The sequence below is a fragment of the Erpetoichthys calabaricus genome, chromosome 1, assembly GCF_900747795.2.
Source record: "Erpetoichthys calabaricus chromosome 1, fErpCal1.3, whole genome shotgun sequence".
Taxonomy (NCBI): domain Eukaryota; kingdom Metazoa; phylum Chordata; class Cladistia; order Polypteriformes; family Polypteridae; genus Erpetoichthys; species Erpetoichthys calabaricus.
In genome coordinates this window covers 190,514,904-190,530,442 of record NC_041394.2, presented here as the reverse complement: position 1 = coordinate 190,530,442, position 15,539 = coordinate 190,514,904, and the positions used below count along the sequence as shown (strand labels likewise).

The following is a 15,539-nucleotide window of genomic DNA, read 5'->3' as shown; positions in this document are numbered from 1 at the left end:
TTTGAACCCGCTCCCGATACAGCTCGCCTTACTCCCCTTCTATCTGGTCTCTTGCACACATGATTTATCAACCTTCCTTCTCTCTATCGTATCAGCTAACGTTCCTCCCTTACCAGTCATACTGCCAACATTCAAAGTTCCTATCCTCAATTCCACTTTACCTTCCTCTTCTCCCCTGCCTTCAGATGTACCTTCCCCCTCTTCTTCTCGTTTTTCTGCCAACGTGGCTCAGTTTCTGCTAGCTCCCTGTTCGCTAACAGTACAGGTGGTAGCCGTTGTTAAATCTGTATTGTTGTCCACATATTGATCTGGCAATATTTTACACAGGATGCCCTTCCTGACATAACACTCACCATTTACCTAGACTTGGAGAAACACACTGGTTTGTGCATCCCCTGTGTCTGGGTTGGCACCTAAATTCAGGATTAATTGAGCATTTCTGTATATTGTGCCCAGTTCAGTTACATATTTTGCTGTAGGGTTGTTGTGAGCTAGTAATTATGTAAATTTCATTTGTGTCACACGTAACATTCAGACTACAAAGTTCTTACTTAGTGTCCTTAAGCCCTAAGACCTTCCAGCACATCTGTTGTATTTTACAGGTGACATTTTGTTAATGTGGACATGTGGGTATTAGGCTTCTCCCTTGCACTCTTGCATAAAGACCTACTGTGTGGAATGATTTAGAGATTGCTGTTCCACGAATATGATCTTTAGTTGTAGTCACTGATTTCTGCAACTTATTCACAGTCACATTTGGCCTAAGGATAGCTTCTCTAAAATGTGTCATTGTTTCTATAAATTGAGTGGGATGGCTTAATGTAGGCAGAATAGCAATAGTTTATGTGCTTTCCACTTCTGCACAATAAACTGCACTAGATTCTGAGAGATACACATTACCTTGAAAATGGTACTGTATCCTTTACCATTACTGTGCTTGTGTGTAATCAGAGATCTGGCCACCTTGTAATACTATTTTGTCATCTTTTTATACTTTACTTTGAAAGCTTCTACCCTACTGTGGAAGCTTACAGGGAGAGAATAGATTTATCCTCAGAGATTAATATAAAGCTGGATTGGAACTAATGATTATATCATCAGTAGATGGTGTGATTTGCTAAGGTGATACATTGTATGTGACAAAACATACACTGTCTTTTTTATTCTGATTTATGTTTTTCATGGTGTGTGAAGTTTCTGACATTCTCGATGCAACTGACATGGCATGCAAAGTTCCTCTATAGTCATTCTCAGTTATCTCAGTAAACTAAAGATTAAATGTGGATACTGAATATTATTGTTACATACTTACTATGTTGATGTCCATTCTACGCTAATGTTTGCCTTCCAAAAGGAAGCTAAAACAATAAGTATGTCAATTTTTCACAGATATATATACTATTTGATATTTTTCAGAAACAACCAGTTTTAGCATGTAATTTATTTATTTTTCTTTTTTCTAGCGTCAAGCTAAATATTGTGAAAACAAGTTGAAATCTATCAAAGCTAGGAACGAATATCTGTTGACTTTGGAGGCAACAAATGCCTCAGTTTTCAAATTTTACATTCATGACCTGTCAGATTTAATTGATGTAAGTATGTAATGTTTAACAAAATAATATATACTTTAAGCATAGTTACTATTCTATGTATAGGGTAGCAGGGCTGTGTAGTAGATAACATTGCTGTCTCATAGCTCTTGGAGACATCCAGATAACCATTTTTTGTGGAATTAGCCCCTCTCCTAGTCTGTTTGTGGCTGGGTTTTCATGGTGTTAGCTTGCTATGAAAATTGTTTGCATGTGTGTGTATGTGTATGCATAGTCCCTACACATTTTTACCGTCCAGATATTCTAATGGGACTAGCTGTGCAACCCGTCTAAATTCAGTAAATGGAATAAATATATAATACCCTATATGTAACAAGGAAAAAAATGCATAGTACAAGAAATACTAAAAGACAAAGATAAATACAGTAGTAGTATGTACAGTGTCTTAAATAACATATTTGATACAATTAAAGAATTCAAAACATTTAGTCAACAACATAAACAATTGTAAATAATAACACATGAATAATGATATGATATATTAGTTGGTTAATAATTTTCCATATATGCATAAAAATAAAATATTAAACTTGAAGTATTTTTCCCAGTAAGGCTGAAACTCCCTTATAATAATAAGTCTATACCTGATGGTGAGCACAATAGTAATGCATTTTGTAAAATTAATATTAGAAGGCAGACATTTTCTTATTGATACATCTTAATTTTTCATGAAATAACTGGCACTTTAAATGGTTAGAGAACAGTGGCAGCAGTGCAAACAATGTATGATCAATAGAGTATGCTCTAGATATTAATGAAATTAATTGTCTAATATTGAAAAATATTCTAAAATGCATGTATTCTTTTTTAATTCTGACATCTGTACACCTTAAACTTTCAAAGGTGTCACCTTTACTGTCATTTGGTATTGTGACAGGCCATGCAGCTGGCATTTTCTTAATTAGTTCATTACATTCCCATATTCTTCAGGCTATGCAAATTAGTGGCTTTCACGGTTATAAAAAAGATGTTTAATATCAAGAAGATGACTTCCCTGTCAATTAAATGGTTCTACAGTGGATATCATCTGGAATACAAAAGAAGATCACATATTAAAATTTATCTTTGTAAACCCATGAAAAACTGTTCTGTTTATGAGGATTGATTTCATTATATTTTTATAATGGTAACTGTGTAATATGTGTGTTGCTTTCTTATAAATCAAAGTATACCTTTTAGGAATTCTATTGTAAGAGTCGATGTATGACCAAAACCATTTTATGGCATACAGGTAATTAAAAATTATATGGTTCTGGTACTCTGATATTAACTTTAGGAAACTAATACTTTGATACAAAATCACATTTCTTGTTTTCTTTTGCATTAACAGATTTGTATGTTTTGTGAAAAGATGTGTTTTATGTTTACATTTCTTCAAATGTTATTACTTACTTTTAGCCTACATGTTTTTTTTTATTTGATTCTACAACAATAAATTCATTCTGTGTATTGGATAAACTGATTTATCACCCACTCTTGTCCATTGTGTAGTGTGCTTCAAAGGAATTCTACTCATTTTATAAAAGAGTTTATTTGGTTTTTAAGTGTTTTTATAGTGTTGAGTCATATTGAAAATTAAGGAAGCTTTTTTTAATGATTTAACTAAATTGTAAACTATTTGTGTTGCATTGTTTCAAGGGTTATGTACTATTAGTACAGTACTAATAGCCTGTAATAGGTAAAGTAAACATTGTCATGAAAATTTGGCAACATCATTTATGGATTTTCATAAAACAACAGAAAATTTTCAATCTCGCCTAATCCAATTGAGGACCTATGCCAGCAGAATCAGTTGCATAATAGGAAACAACCCATTCAGAATACCAGTCCCTCACAGTGTCTATTCTTGCACACTCCCTCATTTATACTTACCAGTTAACCAAACATTCACATGTTAAAATCCCAAAATGCTTAGTAAGTAATGCATAATTTAAGTCAGTAATCCACTACTGATGATAGGCCGTAGACATGACACTTATATAGTGCATTTAATAGTGTATTTATTGCTTTGCTCAAGTACACAGTAAGCAAAAAACATTATGAATTGTTCTTGAGGTAGCCAGCGGATGTGTAAATTTTGAGAGATATAGTTTCTGAGAAAAAGCAGGCCATGCTGGTATTTTGTTCATGCCTAAAGTAAAAATCATCAGGTATACATTGAAGAATAAATGCACATTGTATGCTCATAATGCTCCATGGCATAAGTACAGGAACACAAGTTTCTGAAATAGTCCAAATCTGTATTTGTAAACTCAGTTTAATTCAGTTTCCTCCCTAAACAATAGATCTCATTCTCATGCATTTGTAAAGTTAGATGGAATGTGGTAATTAGAATAGAAGTTCACCATAAGGTAATTTGCAAAAGCTTTGGGACACATCGTTGGAGTTTACATAAGCAGAAGCCAGGAGCCACACTTGTGATACCAATTCCATCAATTCTTGCAGCATCTTGTGCACTAGGGCTGAATTTTTCAAAAATTATCAATTTTAGGGATAGACAAGCAACTTTTGCAATGTACTTTAGTAATTTACATCCTACTGTCTTATGTTTTTCAAAACCCTCCTTAATAAGACATTTTGAAAGTTGGTGTAACAGTCCGTTTAACTTCATTCCTGAAATCACTCAACAAAATGAATCACAAATCAAATGAAAAACAATTAATTGACAATTTTCATTATCTGGTCCTTTGGTGAGATGAAATAAGCTGCGAAAGGTAATTTAAAATAAACATAATGTAATTTAATAACCTATTAAGCCATATAAATAAAGACAAATTCCATGGCCTTCTATCTTCTGTTGTTTTTTTCTACTAATTTAATTTTTGAATATCATTTATGTTTTAGTGGTTACATTTTAAGATCCTGGAACAGTCATATGCCTATTGAGAGAAAAGTAAAAATATGGAAGGTTTCAAAACTTGAATATACTTTTATTGTTAAGAGCACACTGTTAAAACAAAACCACATTAAGTGGTTGACTAGATTAAGAGAAATTATGACAACCTATGTTTGATTGACTTTTAGAAATCTTTACATTAAATACTGTAAAATGTATTTTTTTGTATGAAATAAGGAATGCAGTCACATGTACTGTACCATATCTGACTTTTTCGAGAGACTATGAGGAAATGCATTGCTAGTCACTATTCTGAGATCATGCTATGAGAATGAAAATAATAAGTCCTAGCCTTCAGCTTGTTTTAAAAAATGATTTGCTACAGTACCTAACACCTTCATATTATATGGCTTGGTTAAGATCTATACAGATAACTGAAATTTCTTTATATCTTTTGAATACAAGTAAAGTGTAATATAAAGGAAAAGTGTGCTTTTATTATTCTGGTCCTAAAATTCATGAGACATTTGGTGAGCAGGATTTGTGTTTCCTCATTCACAAAATAGTCAGTTGTTTTTGACACACATTTTTTTGATTCTGGCAAAAAAAAAATGATGCCCTTAGGCGTCTAAGAAAGCCACAGATTTTAGAAGAAGTAAAGTTGCAGTTGCATGTTTTAATTACAGACCAATGGATTTTTTTTTACTTCAAAATCTCTCATCAGTGCAGTCATGCTGTCTTTTTATCTGGGAGAAAGATATGCATTTGATCTATTTGTAATCATCTGCTGTGGTCGTCAGCATAGTGTATAGCTTTTAAATACTGAATCCCAGCACACAATTTGTACAACATATAAATTGGTTAGTGAAAGATATACTTAACTTATAATATAAATAATATACATGTATTACTGTATCTCTTAAATGTATGCCACAGTTTCTTGGGCCAAAAGCCACCAAGTACATCAAACAAAACTTAGGCATAATTTTAGTATCTCAGAATGATTGCTAGCCATACTTGTGCATTAAGGGTATAATGACAGCAAAATATGTGAATCTACAAACTGTATTCAGTTCTTCTTTGTGCTGGTTTTAAGGGATTCAACATATGTTAGTTTGAATTTTGAAATGATTGAATACATGTTAATAGTTACTTTCCATATGTGTATCTACTTGTTCCAAATAAAGCTAATTGTAAAACCGTAGGGGTGTTGGATTTCAACATCTAAAAACAGTAAAGTCACCATTACAATATGGCAATTAGTTCTCAGTATCTTATTACTTTGAAGAAAGAGAGTCAAATTTATCACAATATTGAGAATCTGAATGAGCACTTTCTTATGCATTTCTCTAAATCTGTGTAGAATAATCTAGTCTTCTTTACTATCTGTTTCTTTTATGCTGCTTTTAAGTGGCTGTGTTGGTAAAAATAACTTTTACTATTCTCAGTAGTGTAAATTTCAAGATAAGGAGCATAATAAAGAAGATCTTCTTTCTAAAATGCTGAGATTAAATATAGGGAATGCCAGGATGCAGGCTGCATAATTTGAAACTGACCTAATAATGTAGTACGGTGTCCCAAATGTTACATATAATGGGTGTAAAAAATAATTCTATTATATTCAAAAAACTTTTGCAGGCAGGGTTGTTCACGGTGGTATAATAAAGTAACGTCAAAAGATGTAACTGCCATAACTCCAGTGAAATCTGTTGCAGTTTTATGTTTCCCTATGGTTTGTCAATTAAAAGCCCCTGGCTTTAGATAAAGTTTGCTTTTAGACATGATAGTTCCTTTGAGCACTGATTAATGGCTACTGTTAATTCGCATTTTTCTTTTGTGCAGTTTGTCTACTAAAATATTTATATTATTATTTATTCATTTATATGATTGTTATATAATATAATTTTATTTATATATGATTATTATTATTTGCATTGAAAAACATATTATTTAATTATTATATCATGTGAAAGACTACTTGGACCCACTGTAGTATACCTATTGGACATAGATTGGAGTGTAACAGGCAATTATGTACCTGTTCCACAAGGCTTATTCACATCTATGTTAATTCTTAAATTATTTCAAAAAGCAGATATGTTACAGTGAAAGTGAGTCTGTTTTGTTTCTGTTTTTGTCTTTTTTTGCAGTGCTGTGATTTAGGATATCATGCCAGTCTCAACAGAGCTCTTCGGACCTATCTGTCAGCAGAATATAACTTGGAGACATCAAGACATGAAGGCTTAGATATTATTGAAAATGCTGTTGACAATTTAGACCCCCGTAGTGATCGACAAAGATTTATGGAAATGTATCCTACTGCCTTTTGCCCTCCTGCTAAATTTGAATTTCAGTCACACATGGGAGATGAGGTCAGTTACCAGCTATGATTACTGGAATGAAGGAATAAACAAAGATGTAGCAAGAGCATGTCCTAATTTTTTCCATGGTATATGTTACAGTTATAATATCTGAATTACATATGCACAAATGCAAGACGTATTAGTTACCATTTTGTATGAGCTCAAAAAGAAGCAGTAATGTGTTCACAGCACCTTGAAGAAGTATTCAAAACTATTTTTACATTTAGGAGTCACAGTCTGGTATTGATATGGTGATTATATATTTCTCAGTTAAATGTTTGCTTCCCCGGTGACATAATTGGAAAGAAGAAAATACGTTTTAAAACTTTTTCTCCTTTAAAATATTAGTCACCAAACATTGATACTCTGTTGAATTAATATCTACAGCTATATTTGTTAATAGCCTGTAAGCACCTCATATTTGCACATTATGATGAAGTAATGTCTGTTTACTACTTCTTGCAAAATGACCCTGGTTTTGTCAAAGTTTGTAGGGAATATTGATGGACAAACTTCTTGTCACACACATTTTAGTGGTTGGATGATGGTCAGACCACTGACTAGACCACAGAAAGACATACAGTATATTCTCTTCATTTTTATGTCACTGAAGTGATACTTTAGTGATCATTGACTTTTTCAAAAATAATCTCTTTATCAGTTTCAGTTTTGTAGCAGAAGAACACAGGTTTCTATCTATCTATCTATCTATCTATCTATCTATCTGTCTGTCTGTCTGTCTGTCTGTCTGTCTGTCTGTCTGTCTGTCTGTCTGTCTGTCTGTCACAATAATAAGACAAAAATAGTCACAATATGGTTTGGGTAGCCACCCCATATATTGAAGTGGTTTGCAAACAAAGTAAAGCAACAAATTTCACTAAGTTCCACACAGAACTGGCGTATAGGTGGGAAAATGGCGGTTTTAAAGGTAGGCGGAGGAAATGAGGTCATCGGGGCTGGAACCGGAAGTGACGTTGTCGAGGCCAGGCAAAGTCTGGTCTGCAGGAGAAAAAGAGAAAGGTTAAATGCACTCCACCCTCCTCTGGTCTGGCATGGAATTTCCCTCATTCAAGCCTTTTAGCTGCCTCACATGCACACTTGAGAGACACGTTCCCCGCCCTCTTCCCCCTTCAGCCCAGACCATCGGGTCGGGCGTTCCTGACTGAGACATTGGCATGGAGAGAGCCTCTGTGTTGAATGAGTGAGAATTTATAAGGCTGTAGGTCAAGAAACCACCTTCTGACTCGCGGGTTTGACTCCTTGTGTAAGGGTGCATGTTCTGTAACAAAGGTGAACTCGCGGCCCAAGAAGTAGTACTTCAGCTGTGTAATCGCCCATTTGATTGCCAAGGCCTCCTGATCCAACGCTGCATACCTGGTTTCCCGTTCCAGCAGTTTCCGGCTCAGGATCATGACGGTGTGGCTCAGCATGGCACCAAGACCTATGTCTGAAGTGTCCATCTGGAGTATGAAAGGTAAAGAAAAGTTTGGAGCTTTCAAGACAGGTGCTGATGTAAGGGCCTGCTTTAAGCTACTAACTGCAGCTTCTTCCTTATCATTCCATACCACAGTGTTTGGGGCCCTCTTCTTTAAAAAAGCAGTCATGGGCGCCCCTCTCTCAGAAAACCAGGGTATGAACTGGTGATAGCAGCCCACTAAGCCGAGAAAGACTTTGATCTGCCGCATTTCAATATGGCATCAATTTTGGAAGACTGTGGCTTCACGGTACCCCAGCCCACCAGGTAGCCAAAATGTTTTGCTTTGTTCTTTGGATTGATTCGAAGTCATGTCTCACCTAGTGCTCATAACACCGCTTGGACCTGCTGTAGGTGTTCCTCCCATGTGTTGGAACAGATGACCATGTCATCCTTGTAGGCAGCAGTATATGAGTTATGAGGACACAGCACTTTATCCACCAGACGTTGGAAGGTTGCAGGTGCCCCACTGTGTATGTCTCTGTTTTGTTCCCTGTGATTCTTGTCATCACTTCTGACTGGTGCACCAGTTAGTGCAGCTGTAAAGCATCACCATTATATGGTGCTGCCATTACCATACTTCACTCCAGCTAGGACCTAATATTCCTGTCATAAAGTATGGGATTTACACTTAGAATTTGGGACAGAAAAGTCTACTTTAGTCTCAATTGGTCCTGACAATTTTATAGGGATATACAGAACTAGAACTAGCTTAGCTTTCCCTCCATTCTATACAGTGAACTACACTGAGCTCCAATAGATTTTTAATAATTTTTAAAAGGTGTTGTCCCTGTTGTTATAATCAGTTTCTTGGCTTGCTTAGAAATATCTTTGTCTTTAAGTTTTAAACTTTATTTTTCGAAGGTGTATTTTGCCATAGGTTATCTTAAAGTAGGAAATCTATTAATTTCCCACACTGTTTGAACCCATCAACAATTTATTGAGGTAGTATCTGAGCACATTTACACTTGCAGATAAAAAGTCTTTTTTTGTGCCAATTCTTGGAGGGTTTTGACCTTTTCTACATAATCTGACATGGTGTACAAATCTTTGTAGTTTACTGAGGAAAATACTAATTTAATGTATTTCAGATTCTCAATCTGAGAGTACAAAATGTGATGTACTTTAAATGATACATGACATTTCTACTCTAATAGTATGTGATTTTTGTCTCACAAAAGTGTCACAATATTAATTACAGTTCTAAGCTATCATTATAGGCAATATTAATTACAGTGTAGACCAATGCAGTGAGGTTTTTCTTTTTTATTGTGTGATAGGGTTGTTTTCTAGCTGCAAATTATTATGTCATAATTATGCAAAAAGTCCTACCAAAGTTGCTGCCTATTCAGTGATTGTCATCCTAAGGAGATGAAATAAATCTGTTCAGAAGTATGAAGGAAAGGATGAGAAACGTTTCTAATTGATCACTTTACACTTAACTGCAAAGTTAGTGTGGCAAATGCTAAAATGTTCAAAAATTCAGTGTTATAGATGTGAATGTAATGTTACTTAGAATGGTTATGAGGTATTTCAACAAAATACAATAGCCTAATTCAGTTAAAAATTACTGAAATAGAGCCTATTAAATTCTGAATGTGTATGTTTTAAAAAATGTTATAATACTAATGTGTGATTTGGCTTTTGCATCAGATAATCTTTATTTTTATCATAATACAGTATATGGTCAAAAATGAAGATTATACTTCTGAGACTTTGTGTGTTGTTATATTTCCATTGACAATTGTGTATGATAAATAGAAGGAAAAGGAATGTTAAACCTACTGTTAAACACATTGAGATATACAAACATGATGCTCCAGTTGCTTCAATGATATCATTTATGATTTGTCAATTTTTTCTTTATTAGTCAAAAAGTTGCTCACAGTCTTTAATGCCTTTTCATAACCTTAAGGTATATACTTCTGAAATTATACCAGTAACTATTAGAATAATTATCTGCTATCTCTCTTTCTGTGTGACAAATGGAGCAATTGAATGCACAACTACACGTGAAACTTCATCAAGACTGCATGGCTAATCCAAGCAACAGCACATAGACCTTGAAAACCTCTTGCCATATCTCCATGTGAAATATTGCTGGAGTTCTCATAATCTCATGAAAGAATGTGATTATGCCCCTTGCCTTACAGGCAGGTTTTCTAGTCCATTTCAAATATTGATGTCTAGAATAACAGCTAAGTGGAGAGATTTTAAAACCTAAATTAAATTTTCAATATTTAACCTGTAAAAAATGCTTGTGCCTCACTCTCTGTGCAACCAGGAAAAATCAGTTGTCTTAGATATATAATGCGTCATTCTAACTTAACATTTCTTATTATACCCAACAACCCTCTTTCCAGTTATTGATTATGTCTTATAATAATAATAATAATAATGTATTTTATTTATAGAGGCACTTTACATTAGCAGTAAATCTCTATTGGTCTGAGTTCTTACTGTGTTTTGTATTTCTACCTACCCTTTCCATATACAGGAATGCTTCTTCTATCCACTGTTTAATCCTGCCTCTTCTTCTATTTTGTGCTTGCTGTCCTCTTTTTTTTTTTTTTCTCAGGCATCTGCATTTCAAAGCTCAGTACTCATCTTGCCCTATACTTAACCTTACTCATAATGTTATATAACGAAACTGAGAACAAGTCCCAAGGTGCAGTTTCAGTGCATATCAACTATACATCATGAGTGATTGTTGTACTCTTTTACGCTTGGGACACCTGTGCAGGCATATACAATTATAAATTCCAGTTATAATACACTCAGTTAAAACTGGCCCAAGAAAAATGCATTAGAACCAAAAAGGATACATCATTATGAAATCACAATGAAACCCTACAGAAGGAAAACAAAAGAGTGATTATCCATGGATGTGCATCTGGAAGACTAGATGCCGCAGCTAATATATCAAGACTACAGCAGGATTATGTCATTGTCAGTTGTATAAACTTGGCATAGAATATGTGTAAAAGATGGTTTACATGTAGTGAAAATGTATATTTCTAGTACATGCTGAATATTCATTCTTCACAGTAAATATAGTACCAGTATGATTTAGGATAAAGCTTGACATTACAAATATCTTGTAACATACTTTGTTTTTTATAACTTTCAATAATCAATGCCAACAGTAGTTGCTCGATTATGGATATAGTATACTATTATAATGAGACTTCAATATGCAATTCGTTTTGCATCTGATATGAAGATAACCAACCACTGCATATCTCTGACCTACATTTGCACAATCTACATACTAAATCAGGGGTCTGCAACCTTCACTATGAAAAGAGCCATTTTGCCCCCCCTTCCTCCAAAGAAAAATAGTCTGGAGCCGCAAAACATAACACAGCTTATAAACTTTTAAAAGTTTTAATCTTTTTTTAGATTTTACTTGTTACAACCACGGAATACAACAAACAGAAGTGCAGTGTGCATGTGTAGGCCTACTTTGAAATAAATTAAACTGAACTATGCAGGCCTATTTGGGTCCTTCCTATACCTGTGTAAAATTAAAATAAAAACTAGCCCACTTTAATATAAATAAAACATTTAGCTGTAGCTTAGCAGCTTTAAAAAAGTAAACATTAAATTCCATTTCAGTGTGCTGAATCAACTGAAGCACCTGAACATACAAAAAAACCTACATCAGCTCCTGGTCCGAAATGAATGTGTTTTTTTTTCTGAAAAATAATAGCATATTAAATGCTATTGTTCTCACCTGTTTAATGTGACTTCTGTTCATGAAGTTCGCTGCTGATCATCTCTATGTCGGGGCTGTACAATGTGACTTTGACCTTCACACAGGACTGCAGGCTCTCATGTGTGAGGCAGGAGCGATATTTGGACTTTATGAAGTTCATGCTTGAGAAAACTTGCTCACATAAGTATGTTGAGCCAAAGATGGACAGGACTCCAAATGCATATTTTTTTCCTGTTCATACACGTTTCGGGAATGGCACTCCACGTGTCGAAAACAAATTTGTCGGGTTTGGGGAGGTTTTCAATATCACTCCATTTGTGCTCTTTAGCGAGAGTAGCCTTCTGACGGGTGACTTCTTCAAGATCCGCTGTCAGGCATTTGAACTTGGACACCCATTAATCTTTATCTGCTATGTCGTCCAGTTCAATTTCTAGATCGGGCTTACTTACTCACTCCTGTGAATGCGGATGTGTTCAGCAGGGATGGGTCGATGTCCAGGGGTGTGACAGGGAAGGAGAGAGTGTTTTTTTCCGTTCCATACTCACTGAACCTTTCTCTAAATGCAGCTTGCATTTTCTGAACAATTTCCCGTTTGTTTTTAAAGTCGGAGAATAGATGCTCTGATATTTTTATGAACGATTTTTTCATGTATTCTCCATCTGTGAACGGCTTACCCCTCCTTACGATCTGTTGAGCTGCCACAAAACCAGCAGCTGTAGTTGACTGTGTAGAAGTGATCCACTTTTTGAAAGTATGTTTGCTCTGTTCAGCTTTCCGTTGCAGTTCCGAAATTGCTCTCTTTCGCTCATCTTCACTTGGGTATTTTGAATGCTGAGTGCTTGTTTCGAAAATGTATTTCAACGTTACATTTTTTGTTGTTCGATAATTTATCGCCACATATTAAGCACACCGGTAAGCCAGCGTCGTTGGCGGTGAAGGCAAATGCTGCTGTCCACGCAGAATTAAACTCTCTAAATTAGATGTTAAAATGTATAACAGTAGTAGTCTTAAATAAACATGTATATAAATACAAGTTAAATTAAGAAATTGCCATTATTCATTTTCATGGTTTTTTTTTTGTCAAGGCCAAAGGGAGCCACTACAAGGAGGCTGAAGAGCCGCATGTGGCTCCAGAGCCGCGGGTTGCCGACCCCTGTACTAAATAAATGTATCTTGCAGTTCAGGTATCAAAGACAGTATTTAATCACTACATTATTGAAGCTCTTTGGATTTCCAGTCATTTTGAAGCAATACAAAAAGACAGAGTAAACCTGCATTTCTGAAATGAGCGTAATTTATGTTGATGGTTAGTATTGACCTGTATAAGACATATTGTTGACTTGCTTTTTATTGCCTAACTAGGCCAGGTGTGTTAGTTGTCATGCCTTTAGCAGTATTTTAGAAGTTTTATGCTTCTGTTTAGAAGACACTGTCAGCCTCTTTAATAATTTATATGATCCCAGATTTATGTGTATTTGTGGATTTGTGTGTTATGTGGATTTATTGTATTTATGCTGCTTAAATATGTCATGATTGTTAAAGGTGATTGTTACTCTTATTTGTTTTTTTTTTTGTTAGGTTTGTCAAGTCAGTGCCCAACAGCCTCTCCAAGCAGAGCTTATATTAAGATTCCAGCAGCTGCAATCTCGATTGACAACACTGAAAATTGAGAATGAAGAGGTCTGTACCCTAGTGAAATCATATTGATATAACTATAAATGTATAGCCATTTACCCTGGTGCACAGTAATTTAACACTATGTCTTAATCGTTTCTTGTTTGTTGTATACTCTATTCATTTTCCAACGGGTACACGAAAGATTAGAGGTACACTACAATCATTATTATTTTAGTGAAAGCAAATGTAATGTACTGTATATTGAATAAAAAAATACACATAGTGTATTATCATTTTAACTATGCAGGAAAACAGTTTGTATCTAAAGTGAAGAAACATGCTTTTAGTTCTGTTACCTAGATGCCAACAAAATGAATTAACACACAGTAGGTACAAATGCATTTGTATATATAATATATGCATTTGTAGATACAAAAGTGGTGTTTTGTGTGAATAAGCAAGCATGTTTGTAAAATATTGTACATTGTGGTATTATCTTTTATTACATACAGTTTTGTGTTTTATTGCACGCTAATGTTTTATTTTTTTATGTTGTTCCTGGGTGAGGTGAATTGTATTTTTCTTAGTTATGTTATAAAATACAACTTAGAGCTGCCTATTCACCAGCCTCCTCAGCTGTGCACCACCAGTCATTGACTCTTTTGGTGTGCTGATCAGACAGTACATGCTGACAGATGGCAACTGGGTTAGTACCTCTTTTCTCAATCACAACCAGTTTGATGATTTTTCTGCCTGTTCACACAATCACTCATTACATTTGTCATGTCCGTCTGGCTTGCTGTTAGACTACAGAGTAAGTGCCACACAGATTTTTCTATGAAGTCCCAGCACCCATCTTCTGCTGCAAATATTCTCTCATGCTACCTTTTTTTGACAGCATTCTTCTGCAAGATTTGAGTACTTTGCTGCCTTCAAGTTGTGTGCTTCTTCACATCAGCTTTTTTCAGGGCACTACAAGTCCTATAATTATATATTTTGTCTGCACCTGAGTGACCACAACACTATGTTAGGTCAACTAGTAGTTTCCCTCGATTACATCATCAAAAATTGAAGGTGCTGGGGAGGGAGACGGTTTGTATGAGTTTTGTCCATTTCCTCATGGGTGTCATTAATGTCTTTTGAGTCTTTTTGGTGATATGGTTGCCTTTTACATGTGGTCTGTTCAGACCCTGTGTCAACATATTGAGAACACAAGCCTGTCTCCATCGGTATCACCCTAGTGCCAGGGCTAGGTTGCATGATGAGGGGGCACAATCCAAAGTTACTGTGTTGTTGCAAAGCTATAACCTCCTCCTGTAGAGGGGGTTGTATAATTTGTAATATGTTATCAGAAAATTCCAGAAAACAGTTTTCTAAATGTTACAATTTATACTGTGTACTAGTGGTTAATGCATTCCCCACAGCTCCGGTAGATTTGGTTGAAATCCTGAACTGTCTACAGTGTTTTCGAAGCTTGTGCATTCTTTCCTTGTGCCTATGGGCTTTCCTTCTATTTTCCTAAAGATGTGTAGTTTAGCTTGGAGCGTTTATTGGTGTATACATGAGTGTGTTTTGAGATATACGGGCACCACATCCATGGTTGGTTCCTCCTTTGTGACCAATTGTTTTGTAAAGAAAAGCTCATCCTTCTGTAATTTTATTGTAACAGCAACTTTAACAAGGAACAAATGTTCTTTTAATGTTCTATTAAATGCACTTTCTAATGTGCCTGAGTCATATATGACCAAAATATTTATTTTATTTCGAAAAGTAATCAAATGTTATTGCTAATACTATGCACTTTTATGAGTTATGCACTTTGAGATGTGTCTGGGTCAGATGTGACCAAAATGTTTATTTTTTATTTTGAAAGTGGAAAAAAAAGTATTGCTATTACCTCAGATTCTATTCAATTAAAGCC

The 15,539-nt window shown here is 35.0% G+C and overlaps 1 protein-coding gene across 2 annotated transcripts in view; it reads left to right on the top strand.

Annotated features, from left to right (window-relative positions):
- Positions 1 to 15,539, top strand: part of srgap1a (SLIT-ROBO Rho GTPase activating protein 1a) — a 247,898-nt gene that overhangs the window by 159,403 nt on the left and 72,956 nt on the right. For both annotated transcript variants that reach the window (XM_028810489.2, XM_051920184.1), the window contains 3 exons: positions 1,464 to 1,592; positions 6,597 to 6,818; positions 13,580 to 13,681. In XM_028810489.2, coding sequence (XP_028666322.1) covers positions 1,464 to 1,592; positions 6,597 to 6,818; positions 13,580 to 13,681 — 453 coding nt within the window. The remainder of the gene's footprint in view (positions 1 to 1,463; positions 1,593 to 6,596; positions 6,819 to 13,579; positions 13,682 to 15,539) is intronic.